Here is a 20,855-nt window from a genome sequence, read left to right as displayed (position 1 = left end):
CACCAGGTCCACCAAATTATGTTCTTGAAAGCCAAACTGAAACTTCATTCTACTTTTGTGATGCTAGTGGATTAGGAATGGTTTTTGTATTTGGAAATTCTTAGAGGAAAAAAAATCATTACGTTGTGCCACATAAAAAATTATATGAAATGCAATTGTTGATTTCCATAAATAAAATTTCATTGGAGCACAGGCTCAAACTGTTCATTTTTGCTGTTTATGGTTGCATTGAGCTATAATGGCAGGCTAAATAGTAGTAAGAGGAAAAAGTTTCCCAGCCTCTAATCTAGAACACAACTCACATGATCACGGCTACTTCTCAAATTGCAACTACATGAATCTCAATTTGTATTTCTCTCATTGCCAAATCTGCCAAAAAATACATGTTCAGACATACAAATATTGCTGATGCTGAACTATTACTTGTAGACTGATTAATAAAGCTTCCATTTTGCATTAAGATTATGTATTCTTTACTCCAGTTTTCCAATAACAATGAAGTAATCATGAGCTGTAAGTTTAGTTTCAAGGAGAGTTGGGGGAGCTACTATATTTGAGTTGTGGGAAATTTAAAAATGCCAGTATCTGTTTTTTTTTTCTTGTCCTTTTTATAATTCAGGATATTCTGAGATTCATTGTTTCCCTTTGCAAACTGATATGAATGAGAATTGATGTGATTGGAAATTGCTATATGACAAACATTCTAGAGTTGCAAGAGTTCCAAGTTTATAACTGTGAATACAGAACTCAGCATATGATGTTTGGTTAAGTGTAAACCATATTTCTCTTTCAAAATTCAAGCTATAACTTCTCAGTCCTCTTGCCGTCCTTGTTTGCACTTCCTTCTTACAATAGATCAAAGACAATAGAAGATCAAATTTCTCTATGAAAACTGAGATAAAGTTCTAATAAAGAGATTAACACGGCTGCATCCTAGGAAAACCTGGTCTTCTCAAATTTGACTGGTCACTACTGGAGTGAGGTGCTTCCTGAGAAATTTCTGGATCTCCCTCCAAGAATGTTCCTGTGCAGCCACATGTGGGACCAACTCTCCTCCCCAGTGAACGGCTGAACATACACCAGGGATTGCTGAGCCAGTGCACAGCGGGGAATAGGGAGGGTCTATCATGTGACCTGCCCCAGGGTAGGACAGCAGGGTCCAGTTATTCTTCCCATGTCTCTTCAGTTGTTCTATGGCATTCTTAGCAAATACTTTGCTATTGATATTCTTATCAGCTTCTCCCACAATAAACAGGAAATGTCCCTTAGCCTTTTCAATCGGAAGAACAGAAGGACTCTTTTCCTGGTTACTTTTATCAAAAACATGGTAAAAATCTATCAATCCATAGGAATTGGAGTGTATTAATTCTGTGGAAAAGGATCCAGGCTTAAGGATCAGACCACGATATACATGTGGAGCAGAAAGAACAAAGTTGGGCCCATTAATAAGTACAGAGGCCACAACTTGTTTTAGATGAATAGCCATTGAGAGACCAATCTCTGCCCCTTTGCACACAGAGACTATCCCGATGCCTGGACCAAGGACCTGAAAAGAAAAGATGGAAACGAGGTATTATACTGTTCATTCTGAAAAACCCCACTGTTTCCAAAAACCCAATTGGAACAAAGCAAGTAAAACTTCCAATCCATATTCTCATACATCCAGCTCTGAAGTTCTGAAATATATAATGTAATTAAAAGAAAATATACCTTCAAAAATGTATCAAGCTTTGATGACAGAATACTAAATATTCAGCATTTATTGAATTCTGAGTTGAAATGTTCTAAATAAATTTCAACACAGGGAAAATAAAGAAAACATGACTTTTAAATAGTACAAATTGGGGTATAATTGATTGGAGTATCAGGAAAGAGTGTCCAATAGGAAAAATACTGAGGAAGCAATTGAGATTGGAAGGACAGAGTATGGAAAGTTTGACAGATGATTAAAGATTTGTCTTGATTTCAAAAGGAGCCTTGGCTCAACTTCCTCTTTCATTGTTAGTCATCAAAGAAGCACTTTTAGATCATCTATGCTGTGCTAAGCCTGGGGAGATACAGAAGAAACAAATAAACTTCTGTCATCAAGTAACTCACTATCATATAAAGAGATAGGAAGGAAAAAAATGATACAAGAATGTGTATAGCCAATGCTGTCAAGACAAATCCAAAGGGACTAAATGTAGGATCTAAGAAAGAGTCTTAGAGGAAATGAGCTATGAATGGTGTCTTCACTTTAAGCAAAAGAGAAGCCAACAAGAAAGAACTATATCCTTGGGGCCAGTGCCATGGCACAGTAGGCTAAGCCTCAGCCTGTGGCACCAGAATCCCATACAGTGCCGATTATAGTCTAATCCAGCTAGCTTCCTGCTAATGGCTTGAGAAAGCAGCAGAAAATGTCTCAAGTCCTTGTGGCCTTACACCCACATGGGAGACCTGGAAGAAGTTCTAGGCTCCTGGCTTCAGATTTGCTCAACTCTGGCTGGGGAGTAAACCCGCAGAAGGAAGATAATAAATATGAAAATTTTTTAGACACAAGAATCTGGTCTGGGAACACCTCACACAAAGTTTCTTTGGCGATCTCCCCAATCGAACTTCTGAACTCAGAACCCTAACCATCAAAAGACAGAAGACAGAACAAGTCAATCAACCATCTCAGCTATATGTTGGCAGCGAAATACTGGGCAAACGGAGACTCTATGATGGACTATGTCAATCAGTGGATTCTTCAACGACCTCACCGTGCTCGGACTGGCGAGACTGGCAGCGGTTCATAACTGGTGAACTATTAAAACCACTTAAGCAAATATCTCAGAGCATGCCCCACATCTGGGACCTGGGGTGGGTGGGAGACTGGGTGGGGCTTCTCCCTCAATATCCCCCTTTACCTCAGATACATGAAGGGAACAATATGGAAATAATAGTCTTACCCACTTCCCTATAGCCCTTGAACCTTTTTACCGTAATTAACTATGTAAAGATTGTCAAAAATAGAATTTAAACAATCATTTAAAAAAATCTTTTAGAAAAGTAATCATATCCTATACTGAGCATGACACTTGTCTACACCACAGCCATTCTCCACAACTTCTAGACTAACATGACCTGGATTTGTGTGTTAAGAGCAATGTCTCCAAGAGGCAGATTTTTATGGGTCTGAAGCTCTTGGTTTTTGTTCTTTGTTCTTCTATTTCAGCTCGTGCCAGTATGTTCTGCTAGGGACTTCTTTATTTTCTCCCATTAAGATTAGGCAGAAGCATGGATAAAAAACAAACACTTGTGCTTCTAACCATTTTTTCTGATTTAGGATGCTAGCATGTTGACTCAATCTCTGGTATTCTCTTTCTTTCTCTCTCTCTCTCTGTAACTCTGCCTTTCAAAAAAACAAATATTTAAAATAAATAAATGAGTACTTTTTTCCTGTCAGTCTGTACTAGTGTTATCCATGACACATCTGTTTCTTGCCTATCCTATAAGAAGCTCTTGCTTTTCTGTCTTCATTGTTGTAGGCCAGATTTCTGAGTCTGTTTTTTCTTGAGCATGTCACTTGCTTAAGAGTCTCCAGCTTATTACAGGATAAAGGCCAGGCTTCCTAGTGATTGAACAAAGCTTTTCCATTGAGTACTGAGTACTTGAGCTCATCTTGTGCTCATCCTGACAATCTGTCTTCATTCTCCTCTTCAGTTAGAAGTCAAGGCACCATGATCACTACGCTAAACACCCACCCTGTAAGTACAGAGTCATTATTATGGCAAGGAAAGACAGTAAATCACAAGAGATGTACCCAAGGAAGATGAAGTAAAATTTACTTTAACAAGAATAAACAAAAATAGGTATGTCTAATCTGTGCATTCTTAATCTAATTGGCTTCTGGTCCTTGGAAGAATAACTCTTTAAAAAAAAATTTACTGTCCTTGCATTTAGTATCAGGGAATTTTGAATCTATAGAATTCATGTGGGCCCGGAGCGATAGCATAGTGGTTAAGGTCCACGCCTTGAATGGCCGGGATCCCATATGGGCACCGGTTCAAACCCAGTTGCTGCTAATATAGACTCTGAGAGATAGCTATGACAGCTTAAGTAGTTGGTTCTTTGTCATCCATATGGGAGACACAAATTCAGACCCAATCATCAAAAAATATGTAGACTGCCTGGTTATGTATGATGGCAGTGAATAAAGATGGTAATAGTGAATACAGATAGTAACAATAATTATTATTAACCTTTATTGAGACTTCACATGTAATATCCCTCCAATTTACATAATAACATTGTGAAATGGCATCAGTACAATAAATGATGTAATGCAAGAGGAGAAGTTCTAACAAAGGAATGCATTCAAATTCCCTTAGGCAGATGGGATGGAGCCAGAAGGACAAGCTATTTCAAAAGGTTTTGGAATTCAAAGCTAATGCCTTTTGGTAAGTGACAGACTTGTCCTGTTCTGACATGGCATCAGAACTAAGTATTGGGGATAATTTGCGTGTGTAATGGAATCTCAAGTTCACTGAGGAAGAATCATATTTAAAAGTTAAAGGAAATCACAGAATATGATGGTTATTTAAAGGAAGGAACTGAAATCAACTGAAAGGCAAATTTACCTTAGGATGTTTCAGGAGAAAGTTGGCAGCTTCCTCAAAGTACTCCAAGTCTATTTTGTCTGGCTGGGCTGGCAGGTCTTCAAAGCCACAATGAGCCAAGGCCAAGCAGACAAAACCATGACTGGCCAGGAGACTAGCTCGGGATTCAAGCAGTCCACCAGTACCACCGTACATATCAATTACTCCAGGTAACTGACCATCTCCTGTAAAAGAACAAGACCAAACAGAATAGTGCTTGAGAACAACGATGGCACAACAGGGTGAGAACAAGTTTAACCAGAGAAGGATTAGCTAAAGTGAAGCAGAGAGGGTATGACCCCAGGAAATATGAGACGATAGGCCAGTGGCAGAGGAACACTTGGAGACTTGTGGACATGGGAAAGCACCAGAGTAAACAGAATGGTGTTGTAGTGAACACACACCCCAGCAGCGATCAGTGATCAGAGCTCCATCAGCAGCCAGGTGGGCAGGGAAGTGCCCAGGGAAGGCAAGAGGTGAAAAAAAACAGGCATAAAGAGTGCATAATCTGGGAGTGGGAGTGGCCTGGGAGGGAAATAGTAGGCTCCTACCTCTTGGGTTACCATCCTCCCCCCCCACGGCAGGGCACCAAAACTAGGACAGGGACTTGAGTGGCTAGACAGAGAGACACCCAACAACATCCATGAAGGCTGGATAGTTGAGCTGGTTAGATGGAACAAGGTTTTAATACCCATTGACATGTATGAGAGCAGAAGGGGATGTGGGACAGACTGGACTAATCTGCCATACATACTGGCAAACCAGGGTAGGGGGCAGGCCTGGTGGGGGTTATTGTGGGTTGCTCTGACTAGGCTGTAGCTCCCACTGGCTTATGTGAGGGCCGAGTATGTGCTGGGCAGAAACAGGCTGTACTGCAAACACCCATTGGTTCCAGTGGAAGACAGGGATGGAAGCAAATAGAACCAACCCAGCAATTGCAACCACCAGCTGATTGGGGCAATGGACTGTGCCAGGCCCTGTGCTTGCTAGTACATACAAGAATCTGGTCTGGGAACACCTCACACAAAGTTTCTTTGGGGATCTCCCCAATCGAACTTCCGAACTCAGAACCCTAACCATCAAAAGACAGAGGACAGAACAAGTCAATCAACCACCTCAGCTATATGTTGGCAGCCAAATACTGGGCAAACGGAGACTCTATGATGGACTATGTCAATCAGTGGATTCTCCAACAACCTCATCGTGCTTGGAGTGGTGAGAGTGGCAGCAATTCAGAACTGGAGAACTAACAAAACCTTGGAGCATGCCCCACATCTGGGACCTGGGGTGGGTGGGAGACTGGGTGGGGCTTCTCCCTTAAAATCCCCTTTTACATCAGATATATTAAGGAAACAATATGGAACTAATTGTTTTGCCCATCTTCCTGTAGTGCTTGAACCTTTTTAGCCTAATTATGTCAAGATTGTCAAAAAAATAATTAATTAATTAAAAGAAAACAGGCATAAAACTGCCCATCATGCTGATTTGTTTAATCTGACCATGAGCAGAAGCAGAGTGGTAGAGCCCAAGTAGTTGGGTGCAGGAAGAGGATGGATTTCATGGCCCAGACCCCTACCGTTGTCACATTAGGTGCCATTGTGTGTATTGAGGCAAAACCTATTGTGAGGTTGTGGGGCGAGGGTGGAGGACAACAAAGAGCTGAACAGGTGCTAGCCAGGAGAGAACTCACTTAAGGCTCAACACATTGCACTGGTCCCAAGGGGAAAACATGACTGGGCATTCTACAGGTTCCACCCAAAATATGTCCAGGTGACCCCTAGATCTAAGGACCAGCAGTTTGCAACAAGAAGAGGGAAGAAAAAGAAAATCTGTACCACTGGCACCACTGACAACCCTGTGATCTAGGATAGCTAGTGTCTCACCAATCTTAGGTACTGCTGGAACTGGGAGTGGGAGAAAGGCTGAGCAGACAATGGTGTAGCCACAACATGGGATCACAGGGGGTGGAGAGTGGTGAGCCAGGAGCTTTGATACAGAAACAGCAGTGGAAGTCAAGCACAAGAGCCTGGAACTGAAATTCGCTGGAGGAAATGGTCTAAGCGACTGCATATGAAGAACCAGGTACCAAACATAATCAGTAAAATCAACCTGTAGACCTGTGAGCAACACAGTTTAGAAACCGGCCCTAAAGAGAAGATTGTGCTAATCAGAGTCGCAATGACCAATGATAAAAGAGACGTAGGAACAATGAATAAGGTTACTGATTCTACCTGCACAAATAAAAGCATCTGTCTGCCTCTCTGATAGAAGGCAATCTTCATGCAAAATACAAGATCAACAGATATATAGGAAAACATGCATGCACACAGAGAAACTGTGTAATAGAGACTATCGTATCGAGAAGTGAAGATACATTGCAGTATGCATCTCTACCCCAGAATAATAGACTCCCAACGAAACTGTTAAATACATCTTGACAATAGGATGCTTCACTTTCTACCACTGTCTATACCTGCAATATCATACTACATGTAAACAGCAGGATGATGGACTTGTGACTGTTGCTGAAGGACTATACTATTGCAATAAAAACAGAATAGTGCATAAAGGGAAGATGAAGAAAAGAAAGTAATAGAACAAAGAGCAGAATTGCACCACAAATTTTGATAGTACTGTAAAGATTTTCAAATAGACTCTCCAAATTTTTTGCCTTGTATCTGGGCAGGATTAAGGTCTACTTGAATATGCAATGGACCACAATATCTAAACATTTGATTGGGAATGTTCCCTGATATGTTTATTCCTTGCCACCATGGAGAATGGTCTTCAATTCTAGTTTCAGAACAATGTCACAGAAATTGGGTCATGGCTTCTTAAGGTAGAAAGAGGTACAAATACAGATTTTAGGAAATATATAAAGGTGCTCAATGTATATGCAAAACCTGATCCAAACACAGATATATGCATTATACTCATGAGAAAACCCCGCAGATTCAAATAGGTTTTCAAAGTGTATGACTTAAAAAAAATTTTTTTTAATATCTAGCTGACGAAAGTCCTGACTAGTTATTACCCTGTCCCACTCAATGGATTGTACTTGTTCAGGAATTAAACGACATGCCCATGTGGTTGTAAACAATAAAACCTTTCATTCAATAACACTGCTCATTCTCTACAGAGTAACAGTCATGTCCTGTGTGGGCAGTTTGTTTCTAATATGCCGCAGAAGCCACAAACTAGAAGGAATTTACAATATCTTTATGGGCAGTATTTTATGCTTGTAAAAGTGATTTTAGCTAAGGATAAGTATCAATTACATTTGAAAGGAGAGTCTTAAGAGTATTGAGATTTCGAAAAATTTCTACATTTACTTTATCCTGAGAAGAGAGAGAAAATGATACACAATGTATTCTTTTAAAAATATCATTTGAAGAACTGAGTAAGGATACCAACATTCAGGTTTTCATAGGGGTGGGATAATGAAGGCATAGTAGCTTGTGTCACTTCCTGGCCCCTATACACTAGTAAGTGGTCTATATGATCATTATTGTGTGTATATAGAATTCAAGTTTACTCAGAAAGTCCATGAGTCACTGTGCATTTTAAAGGGGAAAGTTAGTTATCCTTCTATATTATCATTATGTTGTCAGGAACTCTTTTACACTTCAAACAGGTTCAATCCATTTCAGTTCTAGGAGCAGACTCTTCAGTTAAATATAAATAAATAAAGACAATATATCCTGGTGAGTTGATAGTTGTCCCAGATCAAAGCACATGCTTGACAAAGGAGGCCTGCTAGGCCTGAAGCCTGAGCCTGTGGGGGTCTTCTGGTAATATTTTTGCTTAATTCAGTCCCATAATAAACTTGTAGAAATGTACCAAAAGAATTTTAAGCCACTTATTGAATATGTGGATATTACTGCAAAGGAAAAAAAGAGTGTTCTGGTATTCTTTTAAAAATATTTGTTTTATTTATTTGATAGGTAGAGTGTGAGAGAGAGGGAGATCTTCTATCTGCTGGTCCACTCCCCAAATGGCTACAACATCTATGGCTGTTGAAACCAGAAGCTGTTTCAAGGAGAAATAAAAACTTAATCCAGGTCTCCCATGTGGGTGCAGGAACCCAAAGAATTGGGCCATCCTCTGCTGCTTTCCTAGGGGTATTGGTAGGGAGCTGGACTGGAAGTGGCCACACAGCATGCCCATACAGGATGCTGGCATTGCAGACAGTGGGTTAACCCATCCACTGTCATGACTCTGAACCCTCTGATATTACCTGATTTATTGAATATTCTATCAATAGGCAACACTTATAGGACTAGAAACTATAAATTTTCTTTTCATTTCTTTATTTTCTTAATTTTTCAGTTGACCATTTTACCAGCTTGTTGTGGTAATGATTTTTTTTTAACAGAAATTCAATACAACAGAGGCCCTAAAAGGAGGAGAACATAACTTACACGATGGCAAATTGAGTCTTTAGATAGCTGGTCTTCAATGCAGATAAATGCAAACTAAGTCCGAAGCCATAGAAATCTCACAATAATAAAGGTACTCTGTATACTATATGTACCCATATTTTTAGACAGCTCCAGAATTACTGAACTGAAGGTTGAGCTAGAGTGAAACACTACTGGACTCTAGTTTCAGCACTGTCAATTCTGATGGAAGGCAGGAAAGGAGTGCTCTGTATATTATACACATTCAAGCTGAATTTCCAGAAAGATAAGTCATTCAAAACAGGAGATATAGGAGTAACAATGACTTGAATAATTCTACTCACCTGGCGGCACAAAGAGGGTTGCCCGAATACGACCTTCCCGGACCTGGATGCGTGTGACACCAGATGCCATATACCATCTTTCCACAGTCACACTGGCCGTTGGTGCACGGGTGACTTTGGGTTGTATTGGTAACTCTTTGTCATAAAGCTTTATCTGGACCTTGAAGGGGCTGTTCATCACATCTCTTTTACACAGCCTAGTTAAGAATATTTCAGGTTTTAGTGACCAGAAGAGTCCCATGGGGTGTACTCCTGTGTAATCACCTCCAAGTGCCGGAGCACGATCTAAGTCCACCTCACCAACTTCATTGGCCCTGTAGTAGGCCCAGGAATTAAAGAACATCCCCTTTTCATCTTCCAGGGTCGCGTGAAGGGACACCAACTGAAAAGGAGCCAGGCCAGTGGCTCGGATATGCACTGGCTCATCAACAAGTGTACTTGTAGGAGTAGCTGTCAGCTGAACCATTTTTTACAGCGTGGCACCTTGGATGATCCAAAGAATCTTCAGTGAAACTTCAAAATAAGAAGAAAATTAAGAAGAATGAAATAAGGTAATGAGAAGGTTAATAACAGTTGAATTGAACCAAACATTCAATTTCTAGCAAATAAAAAGGGCCCTCAAAAAATTTTATGAAAAATTCAAAGTACTTTTCATTTCATTTTTCAACAAATTTTAGAGTTTATCATTATAGTCTAACATAATACTTAATTGTAAAATAAGAATTTTCAACAATTTTCTAAAAGACGGAAAGCAAGTGGTTACGTTTGTAGAAATATACAAAATATATATTAATCATTTCCAATGCATAAAGGAAGATACAACTGTCTGTCATACACAGCTCTTGAAAACTAGGTATGGGGTCCGGCGCCGTGGCCTAGCGGCTAAAGTCCTCGCCTTGAACGCACCCCGGGATCCCATACGGGCACCAGCTCTAATCCCAGTAGCTCCACTTCCCATCCAGCTCCCTGCTTGTGGCCTGGGAAAGCAGTCGAGGACGGCCCAAAGCTTTGGGACCCCGCACCTGCGTGGGAGACCCGGAAGAGGTTCCTGGTTCCCGTCTTCGGATCGGAACTGGAGCTGCTGGGATTAGAGCTGGTGCCCATATGGGATACCGGGGCGCGTTTAAGGTGAGGACTTTAGCCGCTAGGCCACGGCGTCAGGCCCAATTTAACATACTTTTAAATGACATGTGGGACCCAGCTTAATCAATTAGAATCCCAAGGGACTCCAACCACAGAGTAAGTAGGTTTTTCTGTCAGCTTACTACAGGATGCCACTGTGTGTTCAGGGTGAAGAAACATCACAGATCTGAGCAGTGATGGAAGCTTAGAGACGTCCACTTGGGGCTACAGGCCTTTAACATAAAGTAAAGCAGATGCCCTCCAACGGTTGTGGACAGAGGGGCAGAGCAGATACTTCAGCATGCTCAAGACAAAAGCAGAACTGCAGAGTGAACAAACTAGCTAGAGACTAGAATTAGAATTCAGAACCTCCTACAGTTTGAAAAGCTAACGAACCACAAAGATACCCCAAGAAGATTATCAATACCAGGAACTGAAGCTCTGATTAACTAGGCCTAAACTGACATATAAAAATATTTGAAGCTAGTGGTGCGCTCAATCAAAACTACAGTAATGCAAATACACAATTCCACCACTCGTTCAACTCTAAGCTTAACATTTTGGTAAATAGGAGTGCTGTGGTTTGGAACATTTCCCAAGTGTTAAAGGTTTGTTATCCAAATCCTTACATTAATAGTATTAAGAGGATGAAAGCTTAATCTAGTTATGGCATTTGAAGGTTTGCCTTTTGGATAGTGATTGGATTAGATTGGGTGCTTCAAACAGGACTCCCATGACTGAATCATGGTGGCTTTGTAAGGGAGGGACAGACACTCCGGTTGTCATCAGACAACCTGATCTACCTCTACTGGCAATATTTTGGCATGTGTTTCCTCTACAAATAAATAACACAACCACTAAAGAACACTGATTTGGAAATGTTTTCTTTACTGAGGTCACACTGCTGGCAATGACAAATGGGTCACATTGATGAATAACAAAATATTTTTCTGGAGCTCAATCTCTACTTTTAGAATTCAACAAACACCAAATTTATGAATTCCTTATGCCCCCTCATTTAATCATGAGCTCTTAAAAGAGCTACAGAATGGAGCAATAGAGAGATTGTATATGATGAGAAAAGGACTATCTCCATTAAACAGTTGGGTTTTTTTATTTGTGGTGGTGGAAAGCAATTTAAAAAGCATAAACTGAAAGGAAAATATTAATAAATTTAACTTCATTTCAAGGACTTCTGATAAGCTCAAAAGACTTGACAATATAAGCTACTAATTTGCAACATACATGTTACACACAAAACCATTCAAGAACTACTAGCCATGGGGTGAGTGTTGTGGTGCAGGGGGCTGAGCAGCCAGCCACCTGTGACACCAGCAACTCATATCTGAATGTTGACTCAAGTCATGGATGTTGTTTTGACCAGCTCCCTGCTAATGTGCTTGGGAAAGCAGTGGATAATGGTGAACCTTCTTGGGCCCCTGCCATCCATAAAGGATACCCAAATGGAATTCTGGCCTCCTGGCTTTGGCTTTGGCTTTTGTCCAGCCTCAGATGTTGTTGCCACTTGGGAAGTGAACCAGTGAATGAGATATCTCTCTCCCAGTCACTCTGTCTTTCTAATAAATAGAATAAATTATATTTTTAAAAATGTATTCTCTAGACTTTATAAGCAATTCCTAAAAGCAAATCTGTAAGTCTCAGGGCCCAGCACACTGGTTCGATTGGCTAATCCAGCCCCAGGCAAGCACCTAGATTCCAAATGGGCAACAGTTTGTGCCCCAGCTGCTCTACTTCTTATCCAACTCTCTGCTTGTGGCCTAGGAAAGCTGCAGAGGATGGTTCAATGCCTTGGGCACCTGAACCCATGTGGGAGACCCAAGAGGGAGTTTCTGGCTCCTGGCTTTGGCTCAATTCTAGTTGTTGTGGCATTTGGGAAGTGAACCAGCAGATGGAAAATCTTTCTGTATGTTTTTCCTTTTCTCTGTAAATTTGTATTTCCGATGAAAATAGATCTAAAAACACAACTCTCAGTTAAATATTGTATTTTTTAAAGACTTGAGCATTTTCTACAAAAGGAAACACAAGTCACACATGTACAAGGATAAAGGGGTGGGTATTTGACAGACAGGCTAACCTCTGCTGCCATGTGGGACACTGAACTTGGCTTCTGATTACAGCTCATGCACACTCTGTGAGCAGGCACAAGATGGTGCAAACCATTGGGCCCTGCCACCCAAATCAATATGGGCAAGTCAGAGTGAAAGCGAGGTTTCCTGGCTTCTGCCTGATTGTTGCAGCAATTTCAGGGCTGAATTGGCAAATGGAAGATTTCTCTCTGTCTCTGTTTCTGTCTGCCTTTCAAACAGAACAGAATAAAAGATAAAATAAAAAGCATTTGTAATTATGCTTAAAAACATAAAAAAGGATTTTCATTTCAACCATAGAAATACAAATGAAAATCATGGTATATACTTCACATTTAGAAAATTTTAAAAACTTGGGCTCGGTGTGATAGCCTAGTGGCTAAAATCCTCACCTTATATGTGCTGGTATCCCATTTGGGCCTGGTTTGTGACCCAGCTGTTCCACTTCCCTTCTGCTCCCTGCTTGTCGTCTCCCTGCATTCACATGGGAGACCCTGAAGAAACTCCTGGCTCCTGATCATTTCAGCCACATGGGGAGTGAACCAGCAAATGGAACATCTTTTCTCTGTATAACCTTCTCTCTGTATATCTGCCTTTCCAATAAAAATAAACAAATTCTCTTAAAAATATTTTAAAATTTTACAAAATATTTGTAACATTTTGCAAAAATTAAGCATCCTATTTAAAAAATTCTGAAATCAAAACTTAAGTAGTAATATGAGTATTATCATTACTATAATGAAATGCCTGAGACAAGCTTTCCTATAAAAGAAAAAGATTCATTGAACTCACAGTTTTGGAGGCTGAAGGCCCAAATGGTACAATGTGGATTCTATGGTGAAGAGCAGATGACAGATGGTGGAATGTCAGAAAAGAAGGATCACATGGCCAGGTTTTATAGCAACCTTCTTTCAGAAAGTACCTCCCCAGGGCATGCTTCAGTGACCCCTTAAGGCCATCTCAGAAGTCCCACCTCCCAAAAGTTTTAGTATCTCTCAATAGCGCCACCCTCTGGAAGAAGCCTTTAACACATGCTTTGGGGGGATTTTAACACTCAAACCACAGCAGAAGTAAAACACCAAGTAAATCAAGAGGTGCTAAGATATAAGCAATTTAACACCAGCTAGTAAACTTGACAATATGAATAACTTTTTATCTAGCAATTAAAAATTCAGATATATCCAACATACATGCATCCTCAAGTATAACAGAATATGTGTACAAGAATGTTCATTGCAGTATTTTGCAAGCTACCTAAAAGTTAAAAGCCATCAAACATCTATTAGCAATAAAATGAATGAATAAATTTTGACATACTCATACAGAATACTGTAGCAGAAATAACTGATGAGGCTAACAAACCTAGAAACTCAGAATACAATCACAAATGAATATACACAAGTGAATCTGCTGACATCCCATAGGAGAATCGGTTCAAATCTCAGCTGATCCACTTCCCATCCAGTTCCCGACTTATGCACTGGGAAAGCAGCATGGAATGGCTCATGTCCTTGGCCCCTGAACCCATGTGCAGGACCTATAATAAATTCCTTGCTCCTGGCTTCGGTTGGTTCAGTCTGGCTGTTGTGACCATTTGGGGAGTCAGTCAGTCTTTCAAATAAAAATAAATAAATCTTTAAAAAAAACTTTAAATGGATATATCAGGTACAGATAAGTAGATTTCAAGGCCAAGAATGCAGAGATAATAATGACATCGCAAAATTCACATATTCAAATAATAAATTTCAAAGCATATGGAGCACACACTGACAGAATTAAACAAAGAAGTACACAATATCATAATAGTGGCTGAAAAGTTCAAATTTCTCTTGGCAACTAAACAACTAGATAAAAATAGGCAAAGGCATATACTTAAGCAATACTCTCAACGACCTTGACCTAATCACTGTCTATGTAATAACCAAGTCCAAAAATTACACATGGCATATTCAGCAACGCAAACTCTAAGTTGCATCATAAAATAAACCTCAGTAAATGTAAAAATGTTTAATCACAGAATATATTCTCTAGTCACAAGAAAATTTAAAATCTATAGTAACACAGTATCTAGAAAACTCATATTTGATAACCAAACACATTGTAATAACCTATGGGTCAGAAAACAAATCACATAGGAAACAAGAAAATTTCAAACTCAGTGACAGTGGAAGTATAATATATTAAAAACTGCAAACATAGCTAAAGAGAGAAGTTTATAACTCAAATGGATTTTATCAAAAAAGAGGGTCTAAAACCAGGAATCTAAAATTTTAACTAGGAAGTTAGAAAAATATAGTAATCTCATTAACAGAAAATAGTATCACATATTACTGGATCAAAAAATAAACATTAGAAAAAAATCAACAAAAGTTGGTTCTTTGAAAAGGTCAATAACTCTATAAACTCCAAGTTATACTGAAAACAGGATAACCACAAATAAACAGCCAAAACACGTAAGAACCAATGACCCTAAAAATAAAATAAATACATCTTGAACACCTCGGGCCAAGTAATTTCACAACTTAGACAAACTGCCTTAAAAACAACATTGAATAGTTGTTTCCAAATAAAGGGATGTGAAGTGACAAAACTTTCATTTGACAACTAATAAATAGCTTAATGAATGAGCACTGGATTCTGAATTAGGAGGACATTGATCTTAAGCCTTATTACTTGGACTCTAACAAAATATGAATATAAATATAATGATTACTGTTGTACAAAGTTAAATATTTTAAATTTGATATCTTATGATGAAAAGAAGCAGAACTTTGGTAGTAGCCACAATGTGCTACTATACAAATAAAATTAAGTATTAGCATTCTGTGGAGTCTGAAGTTAATTTAGTAACTTCTGTTAAATTCAGAAACTGTACATTCAAATAAAAATTTTAGAATTTTTATTTATTCTGTGAAACAACCTGGTGAAATGAAAGAAAAGAAAAGCAGAATCATGCAAGACTGAGGTAATGGTTTTTCAAGCCTTTTGGTGCTTCAGGATTCACAGAACATGTACTAATAAGATCAAACTGGAGATTTTTAGGTCTAGGATCAAGAAATCTATGTAACCTTGACATATGAGTAAGGGACAGTTTTATGACAGATCAATATTCAAAATAGCAATAAAACCAGTTTACGAACAACATAAAAATGGAACAAGAGGGAGTGCCAGGGTTGTGCTATACTTACATGGTATGGGTGGATGGAGTTCTAGGCTCCTGGCTTTTGGCCTGACCCAGATCTGGCTGTTGTGACCGTTTCGGAAGTAAATAACTTTATAGATCTTGATCCCCTTTCTCTATCATTTTGCCTTTAAAGTAAGTTTTTAAAGAAAAATTCCCTGAGGGGAGACCAAAAACAACCTAAAAGGATAAGACCTTTATATTTTCTGACAAAAATGTAGGGTACCCAAGGCGCAAACACCACCTCTACTATGAACAGTGCCCTTTGAAAAAGTGAAGGGCATGCTTGTCAGTGCCATGCAGAGGGACTTTCACTGGTGCTACAATACCTGAGATAACTCACGTTCATGGGCATTACCTGAGGAACCCTAGCTACATTTCTCTACGTTAGGCTGGCAGCTACCAATCCACGATTCCTAAAACTGCTGTCACCAGTGATACCTGGATAAATGGCCTCACTGCTTCCTGAAACTTCAGGACTAGATTCCTCAAATCCACCAGAATCTACTTTGTGAGACCTGGGGAAGAACCTACCTGCAGTCCATCATTCCAAACCCATATCTGCCAGCGAAAATTCCCCAGTCATCCTAGAGGAATGGGACAAAGTCCTCTCCACAACTCTGAGTGCTGAGACTGGGGCTCCTGCTGCCAGAGGTCCCAACATCAGGTCACAGACTCCCAGCAGAATCTACAGAAAGTCTCATTCACTTCACAGTCCCTGAGCCCCACCTATTGGTGTCACAAGCCCCAATGTCAATGAGGCTTCTCTGGCAGGACAACGGGACCGCTCATTCTGCGTGCCTTAGCACCAAGAATGAGGCTCCAGCCATCACAAACCCTAGTGCTGAAAATACACATCCTTAAAAGCCTTCAGCCACTTCAAAGTAATACATCTATCTCCACAAACTGCTGCCAACTACACAGCTGTGGCACTTGTACATGCTGCTGATAGTGATTAAAGAAATCACTCGGAAGCTGCCCTTCTAAGCTCACTTGGAACTAACAAACTAAGACACTGCATTCCACCTAAATAAAATGTCTTTTCCATGGGGAACTATTCCATAAGAAGGAACTATTTTACCACATGTGCAGAGGTCAACATGAAGACACAGGAAACAGAAAGTAAGGAAACATGATAGCCTCAAAAGCAGAGCAGAAACATCTTAATCTGCTATATTAAGTGAAATGCTGAACTATATGAAATGCTAGAAAAGTAATATAATGATGCTAAGGGAATGCAGAAATGCAAAAAAGATATTTAAAATAAATGAAGAAAACAATACAAGATGTAATGAAAAATTCAAGCATGAGCTCAAATCATGCAAAAGGATTACGCAGCAATTTTTGATGTCTGGCACACAAGCTAATTCTCCACCTATGGAACCAGCATTCCAAATGGGCACTGATTCTAATCCCACGTGCTCCATTTCAGATCTAATTTCCTGCTTGTGGCCTGGGAAATCAGCAAAGAATGGCTCAAATTGTTGGGCTCCTGTACCCACAGAGGATATGTGGAAAAAGCTCCTGGCTCCCAGACTCAGATGGCAGAACTCTGACAGCTGCAGCCATGTGCAGAGGAAACAAGCAAATGAAAATTCTCTTTTTCTCTATTTCTCCCTCTACCCCCTCTGTAACTCAAGTAAAATAAATCTACCTTTGGAAAAAATTTATTTTGTAGCTGAAAACTTCTAATCAATGAAATAAAAAGGTATAATTCAGAATTTGAACAGTGGAATGAACTAAGGAAAGAATTTCTGATCTGGGGAGAACAGGACTCGAAATAATCCGGTCAGACAGAAGTAAAGAGAATTAAGTGGAAAAACAACCAAATTATAAAGGAAAACCCATCAGACTAACAGCAAGACTTCACAGTAACAATCTTATAGTCAGAAGAAACTGGTATGATATATTCAAAATCTTGAAAGATAAAGAATATAGGACCCAAAGGGCTAGCTTTTAGAACTGAAGTAATATTTCTCATACAAACAAAGCTAGAATTCATTAACCCAAGATTGAACTTACAAGAAATGCTGAAGGGAGTCCTATATTAGATGTAATAATTATGAAAACACATGACATTTTTGGAGTCCCTAACAGAACAGATACAATCAAAAAACAATCAATAAAATCACAGTAATCAGTTTTTAATCTCTCAATATTAATCTTTAATGCTAAGCCTTAATTTCCTGGAGTAAAAGATATAAATTGGTCAAATCGATTTTTTTTAAAATCCAACTATAGGGCTCGGCAGCGTGGCCTAGTGGCTAAGGTCCTTGCCTTGATCCCATATGGCCGCTGGTTCTAATCCCGGCAGCTCTACTTCCTCTCTGTCTCTCCTCCTCTCAGTATATCTGACTTTGTAATAAAAATAAAATAAATCTTTAAAAAAAATCCAACTATATATTGCCTATGAGAAATTCACTTTACAAGTAAAGATAATAGACTGAAAATGAAAGGTAGGAAAACCATACACCATGTGACATTCATAGCAGAAGGTTGAAGCACAAGAGGCCATGATTTGAAGCGCCAAAACAGAAGGGCAATGTTGCATCACTTATAACAATCTGTCCTTATTTATATTTAATTAACCCAGTTCTGCAAGACTCACGGCCTTGAGAAATCAAGATGGCAGAAAAGAGTAAGGACATGTTTAAACATTAGCCAGGGTGACGCACATTCCAAGAAATAGGAGAGGGCACATTCCAAGAAATAGGAGAGGACAGACCAATGGCAGAGGGGAACCTGGAGACTAACAGGCATGGGAAGGCAGTAAACAATGGTATGGTGCTGCAGTGGCTAAATACTTCAGCGGCATTTAGCGGGCAGTGGTGTGAACTACACCAGTGGTCAGAACTCCACTAGCAACCATATTCCACCCAAAATAGGTCCAGGTAGCCCCCAGAACTAATGGCCAGCAAATCAGAACTCCATGAGTGGCACATCAGACACCATTTTCTATAGTGTGGCAAAGGCTTTGAGACTGCAGAGACAACAGTGAGCTGCACATGTGTTGAGCTGAGCCAACTCACTTCCAGCTCAGTGCATTGCACTGATCCCACATCATAAATAATACTGACTTTGGCATCTTACAACTCAAATAGGTTCCTCAGACCTAATGGCCAGAAGGTTCTGGCTAGATCAGCACTGCCAACAACCCAGCTATTTAGGACACCTGGTGTCTCCCTAATCATAGGAACTGCTCAAACCAGAAGTGACAGAAAGGTTGTACAGAAAATGGTGCAGAGGGGACTCGCAAGATCGCCGACATAGGAGGAAGACTCTGAGGGAGCTCACAGACAGAGAGGGCTAGAACGCGACAAAAGCATAAGTGGAGCAGCATAGAACTACAGGGAGAAGAACGTGAAGTTCCCTGGACAGTGTGGAGCCAAAAAAATACACACAACTCGAAAGAGCAACCGGGGAAAAACAAAACAAAGGGCAGTGAAGACAACTTTCTGCTCCTGACCTGCTGAGTCACCTTTGAGTGCAGACGCTGAAAGCCGCAGTCGACCCACAGACCGACCCGCAGACGCTGTGGCCGTGAGGACTGGCAGTGATCAGGACCCGCTGGCACTTGCTCACCCTGGTCGCCAGGACCCGCCAGGACCTGCGCCCGCTGCGGACATCAGGACCTGGAGTCATCGGGACCCGCCGGCATCCGCCCACCCTGGCCGCCAAGCCCCGCCGGGACCTGCTCCAGCCGCAGCCTCCAGGTTCCATCCGCCTGCACCCGCCGGGACCTGAAACGGACGCAGTAGCCGGGAGACGCACCCGCGGCAAGGGTTCCCACCAGAGGAAGAGGCAGACTGCAAGAACCTGAGGTTTGAGTGAGTTGGGTGGGGACAGTGGTGGGTTGGAGCCTCCAGGAGTTGGCCCCCCAGGGGCATGCACAGAGCCTGAACACCCTTGGTGCTCGTCTCCCCGCCCCTCCCCCCCCGAGACTCCAGCGTCTAGGGACACCAGGCGGGTGCCTTGAAACTGCCAAAACTGTGTCTGGGAGGTGACGCACAGTGGTCCTGTGTGCTGAGGAGAAAGGCAAAAGGCACACTGAATACTCCCCCGTGCCTTTGCGGTCTAGCACTCAGCTGGGCAGTGCTATCCCACAGGAACCCAAGCACGCCTCTGGGCTGGGCAGTCCCGTGCTAGCACTGGGGCGGTCGGTCCCCTGCAAGCGCTGGGGTGGGCGGGCCTGCGCAGGAGGCGCTTCCAGAGAGCACCTGGAACACCCCACGCCCTATAGTCCCGTGCTTGGGAGACGCACCAGGAGAGCACTGCGGACCCGCGTGCAGGAGGCGCTTCCCAGAGACCACCTGGAACCTCCACGTCCTGCAGTCCCTGGCACTGGGGACACACCGAGAAAGCACTTAGAATCCTCCGAGCCCTGTGATCCCGTGCACAGGGGTCGCGCACAGAGAATGCCTTCACTCCCCCACGCCCTGTGGTAGCATACCTGTAGGGGACGAGCTGAGAGTGCGCTTTGAATCCGCTGGGCCCTGGAAGTGGCGCCCTGAGGTCCAGTGTTCTGGAGACGCACCAAAAGTGCCTTGAAAATTCCCACACCCTGCTACTCCATGCCTGCAGACTCCGATCTCTACAGGATAGTGCTTGGAGACCCCTCAGCACACTGGTGCCTAGGTCTCTCAAAAAAGAAACACTAACACAATGGGAAGAAATACCAGAAAAGGTAATGATCCAGATGAGAGTGCCAACACCCTACCAATAAAGGATCAAAAGCCAATGTCTATTTCGGAGATGCGAGATGAAGACATAGAAGATCTGCCAGACAGGGAATTCAAAAAAATAATGTTAAAATATGTCAGAGACAATGAGAAGAATTGGGAGGACTTCAAGGAATTCAAGAACCACATAGCCTCAGAAATACAACAAATGAAAAGTAAAATCCTTGACTTAGAGCACAAAATTGAGAGCCTAACCAACAGAACAAATACAGCAGAAGAGAGGATCTCTGAAACGGAAGATACACAAAACGAACATACCCAATTCATTAAACAGCTGGAGACAAGTCTGAACAAAGCCAATAAGACCATACAAGAAATGAAAGACAACCTCAGAAAATCAAATAT

General features: G+C 41.2%; 1 protein-coding gene across 2 annotated transcripts; it reads right to left on the bottom strand.

Annotated features, from left to right (window-relative positions):
* Positions 1 to 847: 847 nt before the first annotated feature.
* LOC101519913 (bile acid-CoA:amino acid N-acyltransferase) lies at positions 848 to 16,460 on the bottom strand. Of its 2 annotated transcripts, none has more exons than XM_058672794.1 (4): positions 16,306 to 16,460; positions 9,364 to 9,876; positions 4,602 to 4,804; positions 848 to 1,546 (listed from the first exon to the last, which is right to left on the bottom strand). In XM_058672794.1, exons 2-4 carry the CDS (start codon positions 9,827 to 9,829, stop codon positions 953 to 955), a joined length of 1,263 nt encoding a protein of 420 aa, XP_058528777.1. In that variant the 5' UTR covers positions 9,830 to 9,876; positions 16,306 to 16,460; the 3' UTR covers positions 848 to 952. The 2 variants fall into 2 exon arrangements, with proteins under 2 accessions (XP_058528777.1, XP_058528776.1); XM_058672793.1 differs by lacking the exon at positions 16,306 to 16,460 and adding an exon at positions 13,383 to 14,007.
* Positions 16,461 to 20,855: the final 4,395 nt, after the last annotated feature.

Source organism: Ochotona princeps, chromosome 14, assembly GCF_030435755.1.
Source record: "Ochotona princeps isolate mOchPri1 chromosome 14, mOchPri1.hap1, whole genome shotgun sequence".
NCBI lineage: Eukaryota > Metazoa > Chordata > Mammalia > Lagomorpha > Ochotonidae > Ochotona > Ochotona princeps.
Note: the sequence above shows the minus strand (reverse complement) of the source record. Positions and strands in the feature narration are given on the sequence as shown.